Here is a 24,922-nt window from a genome sequence, read left to right as displayed (position 1 = left end):
GGAGTTGGGCTATAGCGCAGCGGGTTAAACGCAGGTGGCACAAAGCGCAAGGCCCGGCGTAAGGATCCCGGTTTGAGCCCTGGCTCCCCACCTGCAGGGGAGTCTCTTCACAAGCGGTCAAGCAAGTCTGCAGGTGTCTATCTTTCTCTCCCCCTCACTGTCTTCCCCCATCTCTCTCCATTTCTCTCTGTTGTAACAATGACAACAACAATAATAATAACTACAACAATAAAAAACTATGGCAACAAAAGGGAATAAGTAAAAATAATTTTAAAATACAGTTTCTGGATATTTCTCCCCCCCTTGTTGCCCTTCTTGTTGTAGCCTTGTTGTGGCTATTGTCGTTGATGTCATTCGCTGTGGGATAGGATAGATGGAGGAGGGAAGATGGGTGGAGAGAAAAACACCTGCAGATCTGCTTCACCACCTGTGAAGCGACTCCCCTGCAGGTGGGAAGCTGGGGGCTCAAACCGGGATCCATCTGCCTGTCCTTGCGCTTTGTGCCACTTGCGCTTAATCTGCTGTGCCACCGCCCGACCCCGTTTCTGGATATTTCATCTCAAGGAGCCAAGTAATTTGTTGATTTGGAATGGAAAGTATACTAATGGTATTATGGCTGTGGTCGGGCCCATGGAGTCACTAGAGTGGAGGGACTGACAACTTGCTGTGTCTGTATGTTCTCTGCACCTCCACTGTTGGCACCTGGCTACAACTACTAATAGAAAATTTCTGTCACCCTCTTCTTCAGACAGAATAGTACTATCTGCGTTTAACCCACTGCACCACTGCCCAGCCCCAATCCATACATTCTTTGCTAGTGTGATTTAGTTACTTTCATCTACTATCTAGTCCCACTCAGACACTTACTGGTTTGTTTTGTTAGAATAGTTTGAAGCCACCTTTGAAAAAGGAAGTGTATAATTGGATAAAGTCAGCTGACCTTGTTAATGAAAATCCCAAGATAGGGTGACCTTGATATTGGCATTGTATATCATGGTCTAGTTCTCTGCTTTGAAAATAAGAGACTTGGGAGTCCAACAGTAGCGTAGCGCAGCAGGTTAAGCGCATGTGGCACAAAGCGCAAGGACCCGAGTAAGCATCCTGGTTCGAGCTCTGGCTCCCCACCTTCAGGGAAGTTGCTTCACAGGTGGTGAAGCAGGTCTGCAGGTGTCTTATCTTTCTCTCCCCATCTCTATCTTCCCCTTCTCTCACCATTTCTTCCTGTCCTATACAAAAATGACATTAATGACAACAATAATAACTACAACAACAATAAAAAAAATCAAGGCCAACAAAAGGGAATAAATAAATATTTAAAAAAAGAAAGAAAGAAAGAAAGAAAATAGGAGACTTGAGGACCAGGCAGTGGTGTACCTGGTTAAGTGCTCACATTACAGTGTACAAAGAACCAGGCTCAAGCCCCTGGTCCCCACATGCAGGGGGAAAGATCACAAGTGGTGAAGCAGGGCTGCAGGTATCTATCTCCTTCTCCCCCCTCAATTTCTCTCTGTCTCTAACCAATAATAAATAAAATAAAAATATTTTTAAAAAGAAAGAGATTCAGTCTGTCTGTATATCCAGAACTGACTTGGATTGGATACATACCAGTTCAGTTTTTGGTAAAGGATGCATCTGGAAGAGTAAATGTTGTTTTCGATGGGTTATGTTGTTTTCGCTGGGCTGGCTTCACGGGCGGGTAACAGACGACCAGGGACTCATGGCTGGGTTGTACGTAGTATGTCTTTATTCATGCAGGACGCAGCACAATCTAAGACGAGCTAAGCTAAATTCAAGGTACAGTACTGTAAAACTCACAATGCTGTCTTTATATATACTTGCCAAGTAAGGTGGAAACAGGATGTGACATAGAGAGGGTGGAGAGAAAAGTGACTGGTGAAAATCAGGGTGTGACAAAGATGGGATCAGGGTGTGACAAGGAGGGGGTGGAGCAAAAACATATCATGAAACAGTAGGGATTGAACCAATGCCCTGGAGGGAGGTGCTTGTTAACAGCGGTTATGTAAATAGAATGAAGTGGTTATGTAAATAGAATAGTGTTAAGCAGGGGGGATTTAAACCAAATGAAACAGAAGGGGTCTCATGCATACCAACAAGTAAACAGAATATTACAGATAGTGGAGAAGTGCTGTGGTCATTGGCAGGACGTAACTGCTTTTTCAGATAGAGACATAAGGCTGGGAGAAAGGTAAAGTCGGCTGGTACATATAGGTAAATTAAACGATTAACTAGAACATCCTTTGGAATTTCATAGTTACTCTCAGCCTGGTCATACTTTTCGTTTTTGTTTTACTTATTAGTGAGAAAGATAGGAGGAGAGAGAAAACCAGGCATCATTCTGGTACATGTGCTCAGGACTTCATGCTTGAGAGTCTGGTGTTTTATTCACTGGACTACTTGATCATACTTTTCTTTCTTTCCTTTTCTCTCCTCCTTCCTTCCTTCCTTTCTTAAGAATTTATTTATCCATGAGAAAGATAGGAGAGAAAGAATCAGATATCACTTTGGTACATGTGCTGCCAGGGATCAAACTCAGAACCTCATGGTTGAGAATCCAACACTTTATCCACTGCGCCACCTCCCAGACTACTGATCATACTTTTCTATTCAGTCCTTTCTATCCCTGCAGAATCATTTTTGCTGCATGCTAGTTCTATCTATTGCATTTATGAGTCTTTCTCAGTCTAGTTTCAAGAGGTAGCTTTCCTTTGGTTTTGGTGTTTGGGATTGCCATTGCTGTCAACCTTTACTGTAATCCATAAATACTAATGGTTTCGAGTCTATAAAAATAGCACTGTCTTCTGCACAGCATTATCAGTTCTTACTGTTGCTGTTATTTCTGAACATAATTTCCAGTGTTTTTTAAAATATTTTTGTTTTATATTTATTTTCTCTTTTTGTTGCCCTTGTTTTTTTTTATTGTTGTAGTTATTATTGTTGTTTATTGATGTTGTCATTGTTAGATAGGACAGAGGGGGAGAGAAAGATAGACACCTGCAGACCTGCTTCACCACCTGTGAAGTGACTCCCCTGCAGGTGGGGAGCCGGGGCCTTAAACTGTCATGTTTACACTGGTCCTTACGCTTAGCGCTGAGTGCGCTTAACCCACCGTGATACCGTCTGACTCCCTCCAGTATTTTTTTTTTATTATTTAAATGCTTAAATATTCCTTCAATTGGTGTTTATATTATAGACTGTTAGACAGCCGTGTTGGAAAGTGATCTGTTTAAATTACATAAAAGATAGCACTACTTTGTAAAGCCTTTATCTGTGGATTTTTTTTTAAAAAGATAAAAGTGTCAGAATATGGGTATTTTAGTAAGGGTTAAACAGAACGTTTGTATTAACACAGTGACCAAAATATTTATTAAATGAGGTAAGAAATTATTATATTCAATGGTAATACTTGAAAAGGTGCTTAAAAAGGGCTGGGAGACAGCATAATGGTTATGCAAAAAAAATAAAATAAATAACTTCCTGCCTGAGTCCTAGGTTCAGTCCCCAGCAGCAACATAAGTCAGAGCTGAGCTATCTTCTGGTTAAAAAAAAAGTAAAAAAGTAATTAAGAGAGACTAAATATTGTCAAGTCAATGAGGCCCTCATAGCTTCTGGGACCTTTCTCAAGCTACTTAAAAGTTAATGAGATGCCAGGGTCCAGTCTTGTGATCTTAGGTAGCAGTTCTGTCTCACATTGAGTTACATAATTATCTGTGTCCTTGATTTTGATCTTGTCTTCCTGTTATACCCACTTTTCTTTAGGTACTCGTCCTCACAAGTGCCCAGACTGTGACATGGCCTTTGTGACTAGTGGAGAATTGGTGCGGCATCGTCGTTACAAACACACCCATGAGAAGCCATTTAAGTGTTCCATGTGCGATTATGCCAGTGTAGAAGTGAGTGTTCAACTCCTTATTGGTTTCTTCTTTAAGACCATAATTTTAGTGTGAGGATATAGATGACCCAACTGATTCAAGATGAGATAGGAGGGGTTTGGTGGTGGTGCACCTGGTTGAGTGCATATGTTGTAATGTGCCAGGACCCAGGTTCGAGCCCCCAGTCCCCACCTGCATCAAGAAATCTTTGTGAGTGGTGAATAAGGGCTGCAGGTATCTCTCTCCTTCTCTATCGCCCACTTCCCTCGCAATTTCTGGCTGTCTCTATCCAATAAAGATCTAAAAAAATCAGTTAAACACAGGTGGTGCAAAGCGCAAGGACCGGCATAAAGATCCTGGTTCCAGCCCCCGGCTCCCCACCTGCAGGGGAGTCACTTCACAGGCAGTGAAGCAGGTCTGCAGGTGTCTGTCTTTCTCTCCCCTTCTCTGTCTTCCCCTCCTCTCTCCATTTCTCTCTGTCCTATCCAACAACGACGACATCAATAACTACAATAATAAACAAGGGCAACAAAAAGGGGGGAAATAGCCTCCAGGAGCAGTGGATTTGTAGTGTAGGCACTGAGCCCCAGAGATAACCGTGGAAGCAAAATAATAATACTTATAATACACACACAGTAAAATACAGAAGAATTGAACAAGAAGTGGTTCGGACGGTGGTGCAGTGGATAAAGCATTGGATTCTCAACCATGAGATCCCGAGTTCAATCCCTGGCAGCACATGTACAAGAGTGATGTCTCTGGTTCTGTCTCTCTCCTCCTTTCTTTCTCATAAATAAATAAATTCTTTAAAAGAAAAGAAATGAACCAGGATAACTGTTAGAACTGCATTCTTGAGGTTCGTGCCTCCGGCTCCCCACCTGCATGAAGTCGCTTCACAGGCGGTGAAGCAGGTCTGCAGGTGTCTGTCTTTCTCTCCTCCTTTCTGTCTTCCCCTCCTCTCTGCATTTCTCTCTGTCCTATCCAACAACAACAATAACTACAACAACAATAAAAAACAAGGGCAACAAAAGGGAAAATAAGTAAAAAAAATAAATAAAATCTTAAAAAAAACAAAACTGCATTCTTGAGAGTAAGTTCACTCATGGCACCACACTAAAATAAGATAAAACATGTAAATGGCCTGGGAGGTGGTACAGTGGATCAGACTCTTAAGCATGAGGTTCTCATTTCAAGTCCTAGCATCAAATATACCAGAGAGATGCTCTCAAGTAAATAACTTAATTTTTAAAATATTTTATTTATTTATTTATTTATTTATTTATTTGATAGAGACAAATCTAGGGAAGGGGAGATAGGCACTTGCAGCACTGCTTCACTGTTCACAAGCCCTTGCCTATGGGGTCTGGGGACTTAAACCTGGGCCCTTGTGCATTGTAGCATGTGCACTCAACCAGGTGCACAGCCACCTGGGCCCAGTAAATGGATCTTTTTAAAGAATGCATACCATTGAAAAAAGATCACCGGCTGTCAGAGAGATAGCCTACAGGTAGGGTATGTTCTTTGCCATGCCCACAGCCCATTTCAACAAGCTCCAGCCAAACATAGGAGATGCGATAGCACCAGAAGAAACTCCAGTGTTTGGTGTGTCTCTCCTGCCCTCCCCCTGTCACTTTCTCGCTTTCTTTGATTCTCTCGTCTTCTCTCTCTCTCTCCCCCCTCCCCCAATAATGGTTATACAAAGAGACTGTCATGCTTATAGCTCCTAGGGCCTAGTTCAATCCCTTTCACCGCCATAAACCAGAGCAGAGCAGTGCTCTGGTTTAAAAAATAATAATAATACCCACAATGACCCTGGATCCATACTCCCAGAGAGATAGAGAATGGGAAGGCTATAAGGGGAGGGGATGGGATATGGAGATCGGGTTATGGAAATTGTGCGGAATTGTACCCCTCTTATTCTATGTTTTGTTAATGTCTCCTTTCTTAAATAAAAAAAAAAGAATTAAAAAAATAAATAAATTGAGAAGAACAAAAAAAGAATAGGAAAGCTATTAGGGGAGGGGAGGGGATACGCAGATCTGGTGGTGGGAATTGTGTGAAGCTGTACCCTTCTTATTCTATGGTTTAGTCAATGTTTCCTTTGTATAAATAAAAAATTTAAAAGAAAATAAAAGAGCAACCAAAAAAAATAATAATAAATATGGACCAGCAGAATTGCTTGCTTTTATGCTTTGTCGTGTGTAGCACCCAGGTATGAGCCTGACTCTTACTGCATTGACGTAAGCTTCAGTGCTGGGGAGGGGGCATATTTCTCTGCCTCTTTGTCTTCATCTAAAGAAAAACAATTTTTTTTAATTTTGTTATTTTAATATGAGGGACAGATGAACCAAAGTACTGCTCAGCTCTGACTTGTGGTGCAAGGGATTGAACCTGTTACTTTAGGGCCTCAGGCATGAAAGTCTTTTGTATAATTATTATGTTTATCTCCCTTGTCCATATATTTTATTGATTAGCATGAGAGGAGAGTGACCTACGCATCATGCTGCACTTATGGTGAAGAGGATTTAACTGGGACCTCATGCTTAAGAGTCCAGCACTATCCACTGCACCACTTCTTGTGTTGCTGCCCAGAGACTTTGTACATGAAGACTTATCTCTTATTTGAAACAACCATGTAATTAAAATTAGATTAGGATTTTACCCAAAAAGAAGACTTCTTTCAGACTGGGAGGGAGAGGAGAGGGAAGATACCAAAGCACAGTTCATAAAGCTTCCCCCTGCTGTGGTACTGAGGTTCTAACCCAAGTCATCTCACATGGTAAAATGTGTGCTCTGCTGGGAAAGTTGTTTTCCTGACTCTCCACTAGTTGTATGAATTTGAGAAACAACAGTTACATATATGAATTAGAAGAAAATGTTTTTAGGCATTTTATGTATTCTGAACACCATTACCTTAAAGCTAGTAAGCTTGTTCCTTACCCACAAAGCACGTTCTGTATAGTCTGTTAACACAGCGTACGAGGTTTTGTTGTTTTCATGTTTCAGGTCAGCAAGTTAAAACGTCACATTCGATCTCATACTGGAGAACGTCCGTTCCAGTGCAGTTTATGCAGTTATGCCAGCAGGGACACATACAAGCTGAAAAGGCATATGAGAACCCATTCAGGTAGGTTTTCTTTATTCCTGTGAGTAAACTGCTTTCTAGTGGGTCACTTGAAATCCTGTTAACCATTACACACCTCCATAGCTTACCTGAAAAGAACCAGGTTTGAAAGGACTATATAACTGATAAGGCTGAGGAGACAACATAATGGTTATGCAAAAGACTCTCATGCCTGAGGCTCTATGGTCTAAGGTGTTGTTGTTGTTGTTTATCTTTATTAATTGGATAGAGACAGCCAGAAATTGAGAGGGAAGGAGGAGATAGGAAGAGAGACCTGCAGCCTTGCTTCACCAGTCACAAAGCTTTCCCACTGCAGGTAGGGAGGGACCAGGGGTCAAACCTGGTTCCTTGTGCACTGTGACATGTGCACTCAACCAGGTGCACCAGCAGCACCATAAGCCAGAACTAAGCAGTGTATTTCTCTCTGTGTTTTATTCTTTCTTTCTCTTTCTTTCACCCTTTCTTTCTTTCTTTCTTTCTTTCTTTCTTTCTTTCTTTCTTTCTTTCTTTGTTTTTTTAAATGATTTTATTTATTTATGAAGAAGATAGGAGAAAGAACCAGACATCACTCTGGCACATGTGCTGCCGGGGATCGAACTCAGGACCTCATGCTTGAGTCCAAAGCTTTACCACTGCGCCACCTCCTGGACCACCATCACTGAATCTTTCTTTCTGTTATTAAAAATAAAATAAGGGAGTCGGGCGGTGGCGCAGAGGGTTAAGCGCACGTGGCGCAAAGCGCAAGGATCGGAGAAAGGATCCCAGTTCGAGCCCCTGGCTCCCCACCTGCAGGGGAGTCACTTCACAGGTGGTGAAGCAGGTCTGCAGGTGTCTGTCTTTCTCTCCCCTTCTCTGTCTTCCCCTCCTCTCTCCATTTCTCTCTATCCTGTCCAACAACTACAGCAAAGACAACAGTAACAACAACAAGGGCAACAAAATGGGAAAAAATGGCCTCTAGGAGCAATAGATTTGTGGTGCAGGCACCAAGCCCCAGTGATAACCCTAGAGGCAAAAAAAAAAAAAAAAATTAAATCCAAGTCAGACGGTATGTCTGAACCTTTGTAGAGTCTCTGACTTAGTATATCTGTCAACTGAGACAATGATAGTATTTATTCATTTCATATAATTTGTTTATCTTATATTTCCATTTAAGGGGAGAAACCTTATGAATGTTATATTTGTCACGCTCGATTTACCCAAAGCGGTACCATGAAGATGCACATTCTACAGAAGCACACGGAAAATGTGGCCAAATTTCACTGTCCTCACTGTGACACTGTCATAGCTCGAAAAAGTGATTTGGGTAAGTAAATTAGTGTCATATTTTTTTTAAAAAGTATTTTTAAGAATCTGTGAAAATACTGTTATATGCAGAGACTCAAATGCCTGAGTCTCCAAAATCCCAGGTTCAACCCCCCACACCCCCATAAGCCAGAGCTGAGCTGCTCTGGTGTAAAAAAAAAAAAAAAAAAAAAAAAAGTATAGTTCTGTTTTTATGAGAAGAGAGAGGAAGTTAAGAGTTTTTACAGAGCCTAACTATAAAATTTTCAGTATGACTGCTGTCTGTGCACTGACAATATACCTTTGTATCACTCCTATTTTCGTATATTTTTGGCAGCCTTTACACTGTCAACTATGAACGACATCTTCATCTTCTTATTCTCATTCTTGATCTTTTCTCTTAACTCTAAGCATGCTTACATCTCTCCTCTCTCTGTCTCCTTTTTTACAAGAATACCACTCAGTTTTCACTAATGGCAGTACTGGGGATCAAATCTAGACTCTCTTTCGTGCAAGTCCTGTGCACTCCACTATACTATCTCACTATCCCTCTTCTGTCTTTAAGAAGAAAAATGTCTTCTAGACTTCACATCTCTTTCCCTCCAGGGGAGACAGCATAATGATCATGCAAACAACTTTTGTGCTGAGGATCCAAAGTCCCAGGTTAATTTCCAGCACCACCAGTAAGCCAGAATAAAAAATACATACATCCTTCCCAGCCAATCCTCATGAAGAATTATATCCCTCATTGTTTTGTTTCTCAGCTCCTCGTTTCTTTTCCAATTGACTGTTAAATCATCTTTCTATGAAATGACATGCTGAGTTTGCCATGTGTACAACACATGTTCAAGCCAATCACCCACCTCATTGAAAGAAGCTTCAATGGGGGTAGGTTTTGGTTCACCTGCTTGCTTATACATGTTACAATGTGCAAGGATCCAGGTTCCAGCCCCCAGTCTCCAACTGCATAGGGAAAGCTTTGAAAGTGATACAACAGTGTTGTAGGTATCTCTTATGTCCCCCTTCCCTCTCACTTTCTCTCTGTCTCTATCCAATAAATTAATAAAAATAATTTTAAAGATTAAAGGAAGCTTCAGTGCTGTTCTCTCTCTCTCTCTCTCTCTCTCTCTCTCTGCCTGCCTGCCTGCCTTTCTTTTAGAAAGACTTGCTGAGATCAACAGTGACAGAATACTGCTGAGTATAGGAAGCAGGAAGCATTCCACTTGTCCATCTCACTTGAACTCAACATTCTTTTTTTCCCCTCCTCCTGCAGAGACCAACATTCTTCTTTTTTTTTTTTTTTGCTCCAGGGTTATCATTGGGGCTCAGTACCTATACTATGAATCCACTGCTCCTGGAGGCCATTTTTCCCATTTTGTCACCCTTGTCATTATTGTTACTGTTGTTGCTGGATAGGACAAAGAGAAATCGAGAGAGGAGGAGAGACGGGGAGAGAAAGGCAGACACCTGCAGACCTGCTTCACCACCTTTGAAGGGAACCCCTGCAGATGGGGAGCCAGGGGCTCGAACCGGGATTCTTATGCAGGTCCTTGCGCTTTGTGCCATGTGCACTTTACCTGTTGCACTTCAGCCCAAACCCCCCCCCCCACAACATTCTTTGTAATAGACTAAACCTCCTTAAAGTGCTTCTAACTTCTTTTTTTTTTTTTCTTAAACACTCTCACCCCCAACTTAGGTTTTTTTTTTTTTAATTTTATTTATTTTCCCTTTTGTTGTCCTTGTTTTTATTTTTATTGATGTCATCGTTGTTAGATAGGACAGAGAGAAATGGAGAGAAGAGGGGGAGAGAAAGACACCTGCAGACCTGCTTCACCACCTATGAAGCGACCCCCCCCCCCCCCCCCCCCGTAGGTGGGGAGCGGGTGTCTCAAACCGGGATCCTTACGCCGGTCCCTGCGCTTTGTACCACATGCGCTTAACACGCTGTGCTACCTCCCAACTCCCACTTCTAACAACTTCTAACTAAACTCCTTCCTAGGTTTATATAGTTTATATTGTTATATAAACCATTGCTATTCCACAGTCCCAACCATTGACATTTTGAATTCAGCATGTCCAAAACTATTACTAGAACCCCTTTGTCACATTTCCCCAAAAAGTACACATGCAACACTATCTTCAGCTCTGTTTAGTTTTCAAAATAGGAAACATAGTGGTAAGTTCTCTTTTCTTCCTTACTCTGATGTTTAACCATTAAACCCATTGATTCAGCATCTTAAATTTATTGCTAGTTCTTCCTTTTATTTCTTGTTCATTGCCATGAACCTAGTCTAAGCTATCATCTTCTCCTTCACTCTGCTGTAGTATCTCTGGCCTTCCAAAATTTGTTGCCGTTCTTTTTAATTCATTTGCGGTACATAAACCAGATTTTACAAAGCAAAAATGTGTTTTTAATTTATTGAAATGGTTGGTTGTGCTTTCACAATTCAGACTGGGTTTTTAATTTTATTTACAGGTGTCCACTTACGGAAACAGCATTCCTATATCGAGCAAGGCAAGAAATGCCGATACTGCGATGCTGTATTTCATGAGCGCTATGCCCTCATCCAGCATCAGAAGTCACACAAGAATGAGAAGCGCTTTAAGTGTGACCAGTGTGATTACGCTTGTAGACAGGTAGAAGCCTTCATAGTTAGGAAATAGTTGATGTCCTAGGGTCGGGCAATGGCACACCCAGTTGAGCACATATGCTGTGTGCAAGGACCTTGGTTTCAGCCCTTCGTCCCCACCTGCAAAGGGGAAGCTTCATGAGCAGTGCAGCAGTGTTGTAGGTGTCTCTGTGTTTTCCCCTTTCCTTCTCAATTTCTCTCTGTCTTATCAAATGAAAAAGGAAAGTGATCACCAAGAGCTATAGATTCATTGTGTAGGCGCCATGCCCCAGTGATAACCCTAATGGCAATTCAGAAAAATGAAAATAGTGTATGTCCCATTGGTATCAAGTTTTATGAGAGGGTTTTTTTGTTTTGGCTTGGTTTTACCTCCAGGATTATTGCTGGGGCTTGGTGCCTGCACTAGGAATCCACTGTGCCTAGAGGCTATTTTTTTCCCTTTTGTTGCCCTTGTTTATTGTTGTTATTATTATTTATGTCATTGGTTTTGGATAGGACAGAGAAATCGAGAGAGGGAGAAAAAAATAGACATCTGCAGACCTGTTTCACCACTTGTGAAGTGACCTGACCCACCCGACACCCCACCCACGCCCCACCCCGCCCTGCCCCCCGCCGTGCGCACAACACACAGGTGGGGAGCTAGGGGCTCGAAACAGGATCCTTACACTGGTCCCTGCGATTTGCACTATGTGCATTTAACCTGCAGCGCTACTGCCTTGCCCCCTATCAAAGGGTTTTTATATGCCTTATGTGGTGGCTATTTTTTATTTATTTTCCCTTTTGTTCTTGTTTTGTTGTTGTAGTTGTTGTTTTTACTGATGATGTTGTTGTTGGATATGACAGAGAGAATGGATAGAGGAGGGGAAGCCAGGGGGAGAGAAAGATAAACACCTGTATACCTGCTTCACCACTGGTGAAGTAACTCCCCTGCAGATGGGGAGCCGGGAGGTCGAACTGGGATCCTTACTCCAGTCCTTGTGCTTTGGGCTATGTGTGCTTAACCCGCTGCACTACCGCCTGACTCTCGTGGTGGCTATTTTTAAGGATAATATTTTCAGATTTTGAAAAAAATTTATGAAGAATATCACATTAAAAAGTCTTGCCAATCTTAAGTCTCCAGCTGATGTTTTATTCAGCTGTAATTCAGTTTACTTCCCTCTCAAGCAGTCTATTTGTTTCTTTCTCACAGTTGTGAAAATTATATAAGTCCAGTACATGAGAAAAGAATCTTGTCAGGGGCTGGGCGGTGGCACACTGGCTTAAGCACACATAATATGAAGCACAAGGATCCCAGTTTGAGCCCCCTGCTCCCCACCTGCAGGGGTTGCTTCACAAACGATAAAGCAGGTCAACTGATGTCTGTCTTCCCCTCTCTTCTCAATTTCTCTCTGTCCTAGCCAAAAAAAATTTTTTTTTTAAAAACGGCCACAGGGCATTGGATTCATAGTGCAGGCACTGAGTCCCAGCAATAATCAAAAAGAATCTTGTCCTGTGGCCTGATGCTTGGGAGCAATATAAAGAAACTACCCAGCAGAAATTAAAATCTTGGGCTGGGGCGATAGCAAAATGGTTATGCAAAAAGACTTTCATGGCCTGAGGCTCTAAGGTCCCAGGTTTAATCCCCAGCACCACCATAAACCGGAGCTGTGCAGTACTCTGGTGTGTGTGTCTCTCTTTCTCTCACTCTCTCTCACTAAATTTATAAAAGAAAAGAAATTAAAATCTCTTTTCCAGAATTTATGGAAACAGTTTTGTACCCCAGTAGAAGTTGATAGTTATCATCTTGACAAGTTTTTGGTTTTTGTGTTTTTTTTTGTCTCCATGGTTATTGCTGGGCTCGGTGCCTACCCTACAAATCCACTGTTCCTGGAGGCTATATATTTTTTTCCTTTTGTTGCCCTTGTTGTTTATTGTTGTCATTGTTGTTGGATAGGACAGAGAGAAATCAAGAGAGATGGGGAAGACAGAGGGGGAGAGAAACATAGACACCTATAAAACTACTTCACCACCCGTGAAGCAACCCCCCTGCTGCAGGTGGGGAGCTGGGAGCTCAAACCAGGATCCTTACGCTGGTCCTTGCACTTTGCACCATATCCGCTTAACCCACTACGCTATCACCTAGCCCCCTTGACAGTTTATTTTAAGCCTATACCTGGGTGAAGGAAAGACCTGTCAGTTACATATGCATTTGGCCATTGAGGTAGCATTCTACTGGCAGGCTGAGTCCTCTCCCCCCCCCCCCATCCTCCACTCTCTTTCAGGAAAGGCATATGATCATGCACAAAAGAACCCATACAGGAGAGAAGCCTTATGCCTGCAGTCACTGCGACAAGACTTTTCGCCAGAAACAGCTCCTTGATATGCACTTCAAACGCTATCATGACCCCAACTTTGTCCCTGCAGCCTTTGTTTGTTCTAAGTGTGGGAAAACATTTACACGGCGGGTAAGAACCAGAATTTTACTTTCCTATTATGGTGGGGTGTTTTTTGTTTTGTTTTGGTTTTGGTCATCTCCAAGGCTTCCACTTCAGGCCGATTTTTTTCAGATAGAAAGTAAGGCAGAAAGAACAAGGGAGAAATAAGCCACAGCACTAAAGTTTCCTTCAGTGCATGGGGGATTAGGCTCAACCTGGGTTGTACTCATGGTAAGGCAGTGCACTGTCCAAGTGAGCTATTTTGCCTGCCCACATTTTGATTCTTAATATAACAATATATAACATTCTCGATCATATTCTACAAAGTGAAACAATCTTTTCTGTCATAAGCTGGATGTCCTGTCCTTTGGAAAGGACTGATGTTCCACCTTGAGATTTTCTGTGTGTGAACCTTTTCACTGATGGATATCTTAGACTTGGTGTGAGCATGATGTCCAGAGTTCAATCCCATGTGCCAAAATGAAGTTCTGGTTATCTTTCCCCCTTTCTCTTTCTCATAAATGGAGAATTAAATCTTGGGGTTGTGTTAGTCAGTTTTGCTAAAAGCTGATCCGATTCTCCCTGCTCTTTCTGCCTTTAAGCCTTCTGCTTAGAGTACTTAGCTTCATTTTCTGAGGAACTTTCCTCTCTCTCCCTCTTCTGTTTCCCCCTCCAGATTGAGACCATTTCCTCTGAATGGGGAGAGCATGTTCTGAATGTGCTTAGCAGATACTAGAACATTCAGCCTTCATATGGATATCCCAAGGTTTTATTTTATTAGATTAAAATAAAGAGAACTTCCAATTCTGATCTAAATCTTTTTTATATATTAATTTGAAAAGATTTTGTTCCTTTTGTTAGAATACCATGGCAAGACATGCTGATAATTGTGCTGGTCCAGATGGTGTTGAAGGGGAAAATGGAGGAGAAACGAAGAAGAGTAAACGTGGTAGAAAAAGAAAGATGCGCTCTAAAAAAGAAGACTCCTCTGACAGTGGTAAGTGGCTTATTTCCCGATCCAGGTACACTTGGCAGCCTTTTGTGCCCAGTTTCCAGTACATTTATGTATGAATATGCTGGAATATAAAGCAAGGTCCTTCAAGTCTCTAGTTTTCCTAATTGGATCTATATTTTTACAACAGCAACCTATTTCTCATGTAAATTTTCTTTTTTTGCTTGAGGCACTTCACTGGTTTGTAACTCTTTACATGATACTGGTTTAGAACCAAAGAAAAATTAAAACTTTTACTCAGTATACACAGATTAGCCTGGTAGAGTTTTACTTTTAGAAAGGTGGTCTAGATTTTTTTTTTAAATATTTATTCCCTTTTGTTGTCCTTGTTGTTTTATTGTTGTTGTTATTGATTTCGTCATTGTTGGATAGGACAAAGAGAAATGGAGAGTGGAGGGGATGACAGAGAGAGGAGTGAAAGACACCTGCAGACCTGCTTCACCACTTGTGAAGTGACTCCCCTGCTGGTGGGGAGCTGGGGGCTCGAACCGGGATCTTTACACCCGTCCTTGTCCCATGCGCCACGTGCACTTAATCCGCTGCACTACCGCCCAACTCCCACTGGTCTAGATTTGAGCAATGAATCTCATGGACATGAAAGTTGTTTAAGCATCATTACCACCTCTGGTTTGTCTTCCTATCAGCCTAGCCTTGAGAAGTATTTGATCAGATCCATGCAGGTTAGCTTTTCTCTCCCAGCCATAGTCTCTTCATTTGTAATTTGAAACTGCCATTTTGTCCTCTTCCTTCTTCCTCCCTCCCTCCCTCCTCCCCTCCCACCTTTCTTTTCTTCCTTTCCTTTGCTTTCTGTTTATTGTTATTGTTAAGAAATTGTTGTTGTTGTTGTTTCTTTTTATTTGGGGATTAATGTTTTACAGTGCAGTTGTAGGTAGACACATGGGTACAATTACTCATTTCCCTGTGCATCATGGAACGGGACCTCAAGGTTCCCTCTGTGGCTCACTCTTAGTCTCCTTTCCCAGAGTTCTTTGCTTTGGGAAAAAAGCAGTACCCAGCCCATGTCACTTTGTGATTTCACTCTCTGTCTTTACTTATAAAGTTCCACCTATAAGTGAGATCATTTGGCATTTGTCCTTTTCTTTTTTTTACTTAATTTCACTGAACATGATGTCTTCAAGCTCCATCTAAGATGAAGTAAAGAAGAAGCCTTTTCTTTTTTTGTCTCCAGGGTTATTACTGGGGCTCAGTGCCTGCACTACAAATCCACTGCTCCTGGAGGTTATTTTTTCCCTTTTATTGTCTTTGTTGATAGGACAGAGAAAAATCAAGAGAGATGGGGGAGAGAAAGAGACACCTGCAGACCTTCTTCACCACTTGTGAAGTGACCCCCCCCCCCCGCAGGTGGAGAGCTGGGGGCTCGAACCGGGATCCTTACGTTGGTCCTTGTGTTTTGCCTTACCTGCGCTTAAAATGTTTTTTTCTGGGAGTCAGGCAGTAGCACAGCAGGTTAAGTGCAGGTGGCACAAAATGTATAAGGATCCCAGTTCGAGGCCCCGGCTCCCCACCTGCAAGGTAGTCGTTTCACAAGTGGTGAAAGAGGTCTGCAGGTGTCTGTCTTTCTCTTCCCCATCTCTGTCTTCCCCTCCTCTCTCCATTTCTCTTCTGTCCTATCCAACAACGACGACATCAATATCAACAACAATAATAACTACAACAATAAAACAAAGGCAATAAAAGGGAATAAATAAGTAAATTTAAAAAATATATATATATTTTTTCTTAATTTGATAGGAGAGAAAATGAGAGGAAAGGGAGATAGAGAGGAAGGTGGGGGGAGGTAGATAGCATAATGGTTATGCAAAGAGACTTATGCTGAGTCTTCAAAGTTCAAGAGAGGGAAGGAGAAAGAGACACCTGTAGCACTGTCCCGCAGTTGGGGACCAGGGCCTTGACCCTGGGTGTTTGTATATGGTAATGTCTGCACTACTGTCAGGCCCCAGTAAGTGCCTTTAAAATCTCAGCTTGCTTAATTTTTATTTATTTATTTTTTGCCTCCGGGGTTAGTACTGGGGCTTGGTGCCTGCACTACGAATCCACTGCTCCTATGGCCACTTTGTCAATTTTTTGATAGGACAGAGAGAAATTGAGAGGGAAGGGGGAGACAGAAAGGGAGAGAGAAAGATAGACACCTACAGACCTGCCTCACTACTTGTGAAGCTTGTGAAGGTGGGGGGCCAGGGGCTGGAACTGATATCTTTGCACGGGTCCTTGCTCTATACTATGTGCTTTATCCCCCCACCCCCATACTATGTGCTTTTAACCCGATGCGCCACTGCCCATCCTCAGTTTGCTTAATTTTTATAAAAACAAACTTATGTGAGGGTCTTTGTAAGATCCCTTTGTTTTACAAAGAAATTAATGAACAATTAGAAGTTGCTAATGAATCTCAGTAAGCCCTGAAATACTTTACTTAAAGTGAACCTAGGACCTTAGAGGTTCAGGCATGAAAATCTTCTCTATGGGAGTTGAGCGGTAGCGCAGCGGGTTAAGCGCAGGTGGTGCAAAGCGCAAGGACCAGCGTAAGGATCCCGGTTCGAGCCCCTGGCTCCCCCACCTACAGGGGAGTGGCTTCACAGGTTTGTAGGTGTCTTTCTCTCCCCCTCTCTGTCTTCCCCTCTTCACTCCATTTCTCTCTGTCCTATCCAACAACAACAATAATAACTACAACAATAGAACAACAAAGGCAACAAAAATAAAATAAATAAATAAAATGATGTTTAAAAAAAAAGAAAAGAAGAAGAAAATCTGTGTGATTGCTGTGTTATTCCCCAGGCTCCCCTAGTTACTCTTACTTGTGGAGCCTGAAGTTGCCACAGACGTGTTGTCCCATAATCTTTCTCATGTACTTTAATGCCTTACTCATTTTTGTTATCTGGTGAAGTTATACTTCACCAGACCTATTATTTATCTAAGGAGATTACTAATGGCTCCTGACTGACTTCTGTGTTTTCTTCTTTTGTCTTCTGTACTGATGGTTTACAGAGCACAGTTTGGTTCTAGACTTCATAACCAGTGTATCTATCTGCCACACCCTCACCAACCCCCCAAGTCTGGCTTTCATCTCACTGCTGTCAGAGGTCACACATTCATATATTTATCCTCTCGCAGAATTCTGCCTCATGACCAACTGAGTCAATAAAGACTGACCAACTGAGTGTCTTTTCAAACACTTTTGCCAAAATCTTAAGCCAATAAGCCTTGACCCTATTAACCTTCTTTTATATATTTTCCCCCTCCCAATTCTGACTAAATTTGTTTAGTTTTTTTGGCATTGGTCCTGTTTAGACAAAAGGGGGCATGGATAAGTTCAGCAGGGAAGCAGTTTGTTCTTGACACCCTGCCATGTACCAGTTTGTTTCCACATTCTCGCTTAGGATTTCAGTCAGTCATTTGACAAATAAGACATTTGTCCTAAAGATCAGGCATTTGCCCACAGGTTTCTAAATTTAAACATGTAGTTCTAGAGACAGAGAATGTGTGTAACCTGTGCTGCTTGGATAAAGGCAGGATGGCACATTCTGCCGCAGCAGTCGGAGAGATGGCAAGAATTCTTTAGTTTCCTATAACTTCCAACCTGCTGTGGTTTAGCATTTCCTTCCAAATCACTTAGCAGGGCTGGGGATATAGATAGCATAATGGTTAGTCAGATTTTATTTATTTATTTATTTATTTATTTATTTATTGCCTCCAGGGTTATTGCTGGGGTGCCTGCACCATGAATCCACTGCTACTGAAGGCCATTTTTCCCCTTTTGTTGCCCTTGTTGATCAAAGATTTTTTTTTTAATATTTATTCCCTTTTGTTGCCCTTGCTTTATGGTTGTAGTTATTATTGTTGTTCTTATTGATGTTGTTGTTGGATAGGATAGAGAGAAATGGAGAGAGGAGGGGAAGACACAGATTGGGAAAGATAGACACCTACAGACCTGCTTCACCGCCTGTGAAGCGACTCCCCTGCAGGTGGGGAACCAGGGGCTCAAACAAGGATCCTTACACTGGTCCTTGCGCTTTGCTCCACCTGCGCTTAACCCGCTGTGCTACCGCCCAACTCCCAAAGATTTTTATGCCTGAGGCTTCAAAGTCCCAGGTTCATCCCAACACACCACATCATAAGCCATAGCCAAGAGTGTTCTGGGATCTATGTATCACCCTCTCTTTCTCTCATTAAAATAACACAAAAGGGAGTTGGGCGATAGCACAGCAGTTTAAGCGCATGTGGTGCGAAGCACAAGGGCCAGCGAAAGGATCCCGGTTCAAGCCCCTGGCTTCCCACCTGCAGGGGAGTCGCTTCACTGGCAGTGAAGCGAGTCTGCAGGTGTCTCTCTCTCCCCCTTCTCTGTCTTCCCCTCCTCTCTTCATTTCTCTCTGCTATCTAACAATGATGACATCGATAACAACAATAAGTACAACAATAAAAAAAAACAAGGGCAACAAAAGAGAAAATAAACAAAAAATAAATAAATAACACAGAATTCTTTTTTTTTTAAATCTTGGGCCTGGGTGGTGGCATATCTGGTTGAGTGCATAAGGACACAGGCTCAAACTCCCTCTTTTAGGCTTCATGAGTGGTGAAGCAATGCTGTAGTGCCTCTCTGTCTTCTCTCTCGCTCTCCCTACCCCATTAACTCTCAATTTCTCTGTCCTATCAAATAATAAAATAAATGAATAAAGTAGTCTGTGCGGTGGCACAGCAGGTTAAGTGCACATGACGCAAAGAGCAAGGACCTGAGCGAGGATCCCAGTTCTAACCCCCCAACTCCTCACCTGCAGGGGAGTCACTTCACAGGCAGTGAAGCAGGTCTGCAAGTGTCTGTCTTTCTCTCCCCCTCTCTGTCTTCCCCTCCTCTCTCCATTTCTCTCTGTCCTATCCAACAACAATGACAGCAATAGCAACAATAATAATAACAAGGGCAACAAAAAGGGAAAAATATCCTCTAGGAGCAGTGGATACATAGTGCAGGCACTGAGTCCCAGGCAATAAAGAAAAGGGCAACAAAAGGGAAAATAAATTTAAAAATTTATATATAGGGACTGGGTGGTGGCATACCTGGTTTGAGTATACCTGTTACAGTTCTCTAGGAACCAGGTTCAAGCCCTTGTTCCCCACCTGCAGGAGGAAAGCATCACAAGCAGTGAGGCAGTGTTGCAACTGTCTTTTTGTCTCTCCACTCCCTTCTTGATTTCTCTATCTAGTATATGTGTGTGTGTATGTATGAAGTTTTTCCTTTTTTAATTTTAATTTTTTTATTATTTCCCCTTTTATTGCCCTTGTTTTTATTATTGTTGTGGTTATTATTGTTGTTGATGTCATCGTTGTTGGATAGGATGAAGAGAGAAGGGGAAGATAGAGGGGGAGAGAAAGATAGACACCTATAGACCTGCTTCACCACTTGTGAAGCAACTCCCCTACAGGTGGGGAGCGGGGAGCTCGAACCAGGATCCTTACGCTGGTCCTTGAGTTCGCGCCATGTGCACCTAACCCAGTGCACTACCGCCAGACTTCCTTTTTTAAAAATTTTTTTAAAAATATTTATTCCCTTTTGTTGCCTTTGTTGTTTTATTGTTGATGTTGTTTGATAAGACAGAGAGAAATGGAGAGAGGAGGGGAAGACAGAGACGGGGAGAGAAAGACACTTGCAGACCTGCTTCACCACTTGTGAACTGACTCCCCTGCAGGTGGGGAGCCAAGGGCTTGAACTGGGATCCTTATGCCGGTCCTTGTGCTTCGCACCACCTGCACATAACCTGCTGCACATAACCGAAGTTTTTTCAAGAGTTGGGGAGATAGCTCACCTGAGACACTTTCCCATACATGCAACACAGTTCAAACCTGCCCTCAACTGCACCCCAGGAAGCTTCAGTGCTATAGTGTCTTTACTTCTATCAGTCTCTCTCTCTTTTTTTTTTTAAGATTTTTATTTATTAATTCATTAGAAATGATAGAGAGCAAGAACCAGACATCACTCTGGTACATGTGCTGCCGGGGATTGAGCTTAGGACCTCATGATTGAGAGTCCAGTGCCTTATCCACTGTGCCACCTCCTGGACCACCAGTCTCTTTTTTTATGTCTAAAAAATAAATAGTCAACTAAAGCTGTGAACCTCCAACAATCACCAAAACTAGATTTCATAAAATAAATGCTTAATATGTTGTTTTGCTTTTGTTTTATTTCACGTATCTCCTTGTCCAACTGCCTGTTCTTCCTGATTTCATGAGAAGAAAACGCTGAGCCCGATCTGGATGACAATGAGGATGAGGAGGAGCCTGCTGTGGAAATTGAACCTGAGCCAGAGCCTCAGCCTGTAACCCCAACCCCACCACCTGCCAAGAAGCGGAGAGGACGCCCCCCTGGCAGAACCAACCAGCCCAAACAGACCCAGCGTAAGTTGTTCAACTAAGCTCAGTAGATTGCATCCTCTCCCAGCCTGTGCAGGAGCCAGATGTGTCCTTGTTCTTTGGGGAAATAGGAACTAAGCCTATGAGATAATTAAAGTCCCTCTGAGAACATAACTCTCAGGATGTAATGTTTCATCTTTTTTTTTTATTATTTTTTACCAGAGCACTGCTCAGCTCTGGCTTATGGCGGTGTAGGGGACTAAACCTGGGACTTGAGGGCCTCAGGCGTGAAAGTCTCTTTGCATAACCATTATGCTGTACCCCCACCCAATGTTTCATCTTTTTTCTTTAATTTTATATTTATTCCCTTTTGCTGCCCTTGTTGTTTTGTTGTTGTTATTGATGTCATTGTTGGTGGATAGGACAGAGAGAAGTGGAGAGGGGGAGGAGAGAAAGATAGACACCTGCAGACCTGCTTCACCACTTGTGAAGCGATCTCCCTGCAGGTGGGGAGCCAGGGGCTCAAACTGGGTTCCTTAAGCCTATCCTTGTGCTTTGTGCCACATGCGCTTAACCGGCTGCACTACCGCCTGACTCCCTTAATTTTTTTTATATTTATTTATTCCCTTTTGTTGTATTTGTATCATTGTTATAGTTATTAATGTCGTTGTTGGATAGGACAGAGAGAAATGGTGAGAGGAGGGGAAGACAGAGAGGGGGAGAGAAAGACAGACACCTGCAGACCTGCTTCACCGCCTGTGAAGCGACTCCCCTGCAGGTGGGGAGCCGGGGGTTCGAACCGGGATCCCTAACGGTTGTCCTTGTGCTTTGCACCATCTGCGCTTAACCTGCTGCGCTACCACCCAACTCCCCCATGTTTCATCTTTTTAGATAATATTTGTTTATTAGTGATAGAAAAGAGACAGAAAAAAACATCATAGTTCTCGCATATGTGGTGTTTGAACTCAGGATTTCATGTTTGTAAGTCCATTGCTGGTTCTCAGTAATAAATAAGTAGGTGGTGGTGGTAGAGGTTTTGTCATCAGGCTTACTTATATCACGGGGGCTCAGTGCCTAGTACAGTTTTCCCAGTGTCCTCCCCCTCTTTCTTTCTTGATAGAGATAGGAATTTGGAGGAGTCGGGCAGTAGCGCAGCAGGGTAAGCGCACGTGGCGCACAGCGCAAGGACCAGCACAAAAAAGTGATAGAAATTTGGGGAGGAGAAGAAAGACAATGTCACAGTGTCAAAGATTTTGCTCTTTGGCACATTTTAGAGCACTGGGGCTTAATGCATAGACACATTTCAAATCTTTTTTCTTTCTATAACATGGCCAAGGCTTTCCTCTATTGCTGACATATATTTTGTGTTAAGTCTGAAAGGACCCTTGCAATCAGGGAACTTTAATGGAGCATTTGTGCTCTTCTTTGCCAGCAACAGCTATCATTCAGGTTGAAGATCAGAATACAGGTGCAATTGAGAACATTATAGTTGAAGTCAAAAAAGAGCCAGATGCAGAACCTGCAGGAGAGGAGGAGGAGGCCCAACCAGCTGCAACAGATGCCCCCAATGGAGACCTTACGCCTGAGATGATCCTCAGCATGATGGACCGGTGATGGTGGGGCCTCGAGTATCGCCTGGACTACTTTGGGCTGTGTTTAAACGGTCCTTGACTTAATTTTTCTCCCTTTATTCTTTTGGCTTTGGGAAAAGCACCATTTTACACCATTTTACCAAACATACTGAGAACTAAAATTTCAAGGATGATGTTAGAAAAATGTGATTTTACTAGAACTTGCTGTTTGATGTTAGCAAATCATGGAATGTTCTGAGTCCCTGAGGGTTTACTGTGAAGTGCTGAGGACAGTGTTGACGCCTAACTGGTTTTCTTTAATGGAAACAGAGACATCAGACCCTCTTTCCTACAATGGTAAACCACTCCAGAATGGCCACCGGGTTTCCCAGAGTTCTATGGTCTTCCCAAGAGAGTTTTTAATTGTAAATGCAAACTTGGGAAGGACTTAGACTTTTAAACTGGTTTTTGCTTTTGCTTTTCCCTGACTCTCTTTGGATGGAGTCAGCTGCACACCAGTAGTATGGCATGCTACGATCGATCGGTTTCTGTCCTAAAGGCTTTGCCTCTTTCTTGGCAAAGTTTCTGGTATGGTCAAGCTTGTAAATAACTTTTTTTACATTTTAATCTTTTCCATTAATTAAGAGGTTAAAAAAAAAGTGCAGTGTAAGAAAACCCAGCATTTTAATTACTTGCAAATTAAGTGACTACAGACTCTGTAGTGTGTAAATGTTGATAAAAAATTGGATCACAATCATGTAGCAGAACAGCACGCAGACTGCTGCCCGCTCGTGACGGCCGCCCAGGTGGAAGATCGTGATTTCCAGCCCATGGAGCCAGCATTTGAACCTTGTACAATTAAATTTCAGTTATGATTCCCCATCACCATTTTGTTTGCTATGTTTGTAACTAAATTTTATGTTTTACAAATCCTCTGTTAAGGCAGAAGGATTATTATGAGTGGGTCACAGCAACCCTTAAGAGCTGGGCCAGGAAATTTACTAGGTCAGTCATTTAAACTTTGGATCTTCAAAAAGTAATAATAATGTGAAACAAAACCAACTAAAAATGATTCTTGCACATGAACTGTCACATGTTTAAAATGTGTTTTTTAGAGAACCTCAAGTCTTGCTGATTTCAAACACTTTTTCCTTCTGTGTATTGCTTTTAAGAGAGCCATCAGTTAGCTTTCAGACTCTAGGTTGATGCATTTTGTACTTAGCTGTACTGTGTGATATATTTTTTTTTGTTTTATTTTGTTTTGTTTTTTTAGGACGCCAACATGAGACCTGTAATAAAATATGTAATGGGGTTTAAAGCTGGGGAGGAGGATCTACTGCTGTACAGCTAATAAATCATAACAGATTAACAAGTGCTCCAAACATCCTGTCTAATGTGATTCCTGCTTAATGAGGGGCCCGACAGGACCCAAATGCAGGAGGCCTCATTGCCTTTCAGAGGTAAACTGTATAATAGATTGAGTGCAGCCTCCTGGAAGTAGATGTGAATAGAGATAAATGGACATGACCCACCTTGCGAGTAAGTTCCCCGTGGCAGAGAAGTAGCTTAGAATAGAGTGAAATAGAGTGAGCAGAGGGAGAGAGAGCTCTGTCCTCAGGGTCTCAAATAGGATCAGCATCTGGAAGTCTTCCTGGTGCAGGGAAGAAAAACTGGATCCAGTCCTTACAGAAGTTCATTTGAGGGAGTTCGGCTGTAATGCCAAGGTGCTGCAAAGCACAAGAACCCCGGAGTAAGGATCCCAGTTTGAGCCCCCAGCGCCCCACCTGCAGGGGGTTTGCTTCACAAGCGGAAGCAGGTCTGCAGGTGTCTGTCTGTCCTTCCTGTCTGTCTCCTCCCCCCCCCCCCATTTCTCTCTGTCCTGTCCAATAACAACCACGACGGGCAACAAAAGCCCCAGCGATAACCCTGGAGGCAAAATATATATATAATTAAAATAGTCCTAGTTTTTTTTTTCCCCTTTTGTTGCCCTTGTTTTTTATTGTTGTAGTTATTATTGTTGTTACTATTTATGTCATTGTTAGATAGGATAGAAATGGAGAGAGGAGGGGAAGACAGGGGGAGAGAAAGAGACACCTGCAGACCTGCTTCACCGCCTGTGAAGCAACTCCCCTGCAGGTGGGGAGCCGGGACTTGAACCCGGATTCTTACTCCTGTCCTTGCGCTTAGCGCCACCTGTGTTTAACCTGTTGCGCTACCGCCTGGCTGACAGTCACAGTTTTTAAAAAGAAGTTCATTTGAAAACAAACAGTTCACACAGTGGCACGCTCAGTTAAGTGCATATGTTATAAAGCACAAGAACCTGGGTTCAAGCCCTGCTCTACCTCTCACCCTTCCCTCTTGATTGCTCTGTTTTCCCTCTCTCTTTACTGCGTGGGACTGAACCTGGGACCTTGAAGCTTCAGACATGGGAGTATGAGAGTCTGTTTGTATAACCATTATCCTGTCTCCCCTGTCCTTCTCTCTGTTTCTATCTAATAATATTTTTTTTAAAAAATCAGAGTCTAGAAGGTGGCACAGTGGATAAAGCATTAGACTTTCAAGCATGAGGTCCTGAGTTCAATCCCTGACAGCATATGTACCAGGGTGATGATATCTGGTTCGTTCTCTCTCCTCCTACCCTTA

The 24,922-nt window shown here is 42.5% G+C and overlaps 1 protein-coding gene across 10 annotated transcripts in view; it reads left to right on the top strand.

The window, feature by feature from the left end:
• The window catches only part of CTCF (CCCTC-binding factor), a 71,688-nt gene extending 48,027 nt beyond the window's left edge, over positions 1 to 23,661 (top strand). For 7 of the 10 annotated variants that reach the window (XM_016185850.2, XM_060185321.1, XM_060185320.1 and 4 more), the window contains 8 exons: positions 3,778 to 3,911; positions 6,897 to 7,017; positions 8,168 to 8,317; positions 10,772 to 10,932; positions 13,187 to 13,369; positions 14,201 to 14,336; positions 20,589 to 20,753; positions 22,141 to 23,661. In XM_016185850.2, coding sequence (XP_016041336.1) covers positions 3,778 to 3,911; positions 6,897 to 7,017; positions 8,168 to 8,317; positions 10,772 to 10,932; positions 13,187 to 13,369; positions 14,201 to 14,336; positions 20,589 to 20,753; positions 22,141 to 22,322 — 1,232 coding nt within the window. In that variant the 3' untranslated portion in view covers positions 22,323 to 23,661. The remainder of the gene's footprint in view (positions 1 to 3,777; positions 3,912 to 6,896; positions 7,018 to 8,167; positions 8,318 to 10,771; positions 10,933 to 13,186; positions 13,370 to 14,200; positions 14,337 to 20,588; positions 20,754 to 22,140) is intronic. The other 3 variants (XM_060185317.1, XM_060185318.1, XM_060185316.1) reach the window with 3 other exon arrangements.
• Positions 23,662 to 24,922: the final 1,261 nt, after the last annotated feature.

The sequence above is a fragment of the Erinaceus europaeus genome, chromosome 2 (assembly GCF_950295315.1).
Source record: "Erinaceus europaeus chromosome 2, mEriEur2.1, whole genome shotgun sequence".
Classification (NCBI taxonomy): Eukaryota; Metazoa; Chordata; class Mammalia; order Eulipotyphla; family Erinaceidae; genus Erinaceus; species Erinaceus europaeus.
The sequence above is the reverse complement of the archived record's forward strand: the minus strand, read 5'-3'. Positions and strand labels throughout refer to the sequence as shown.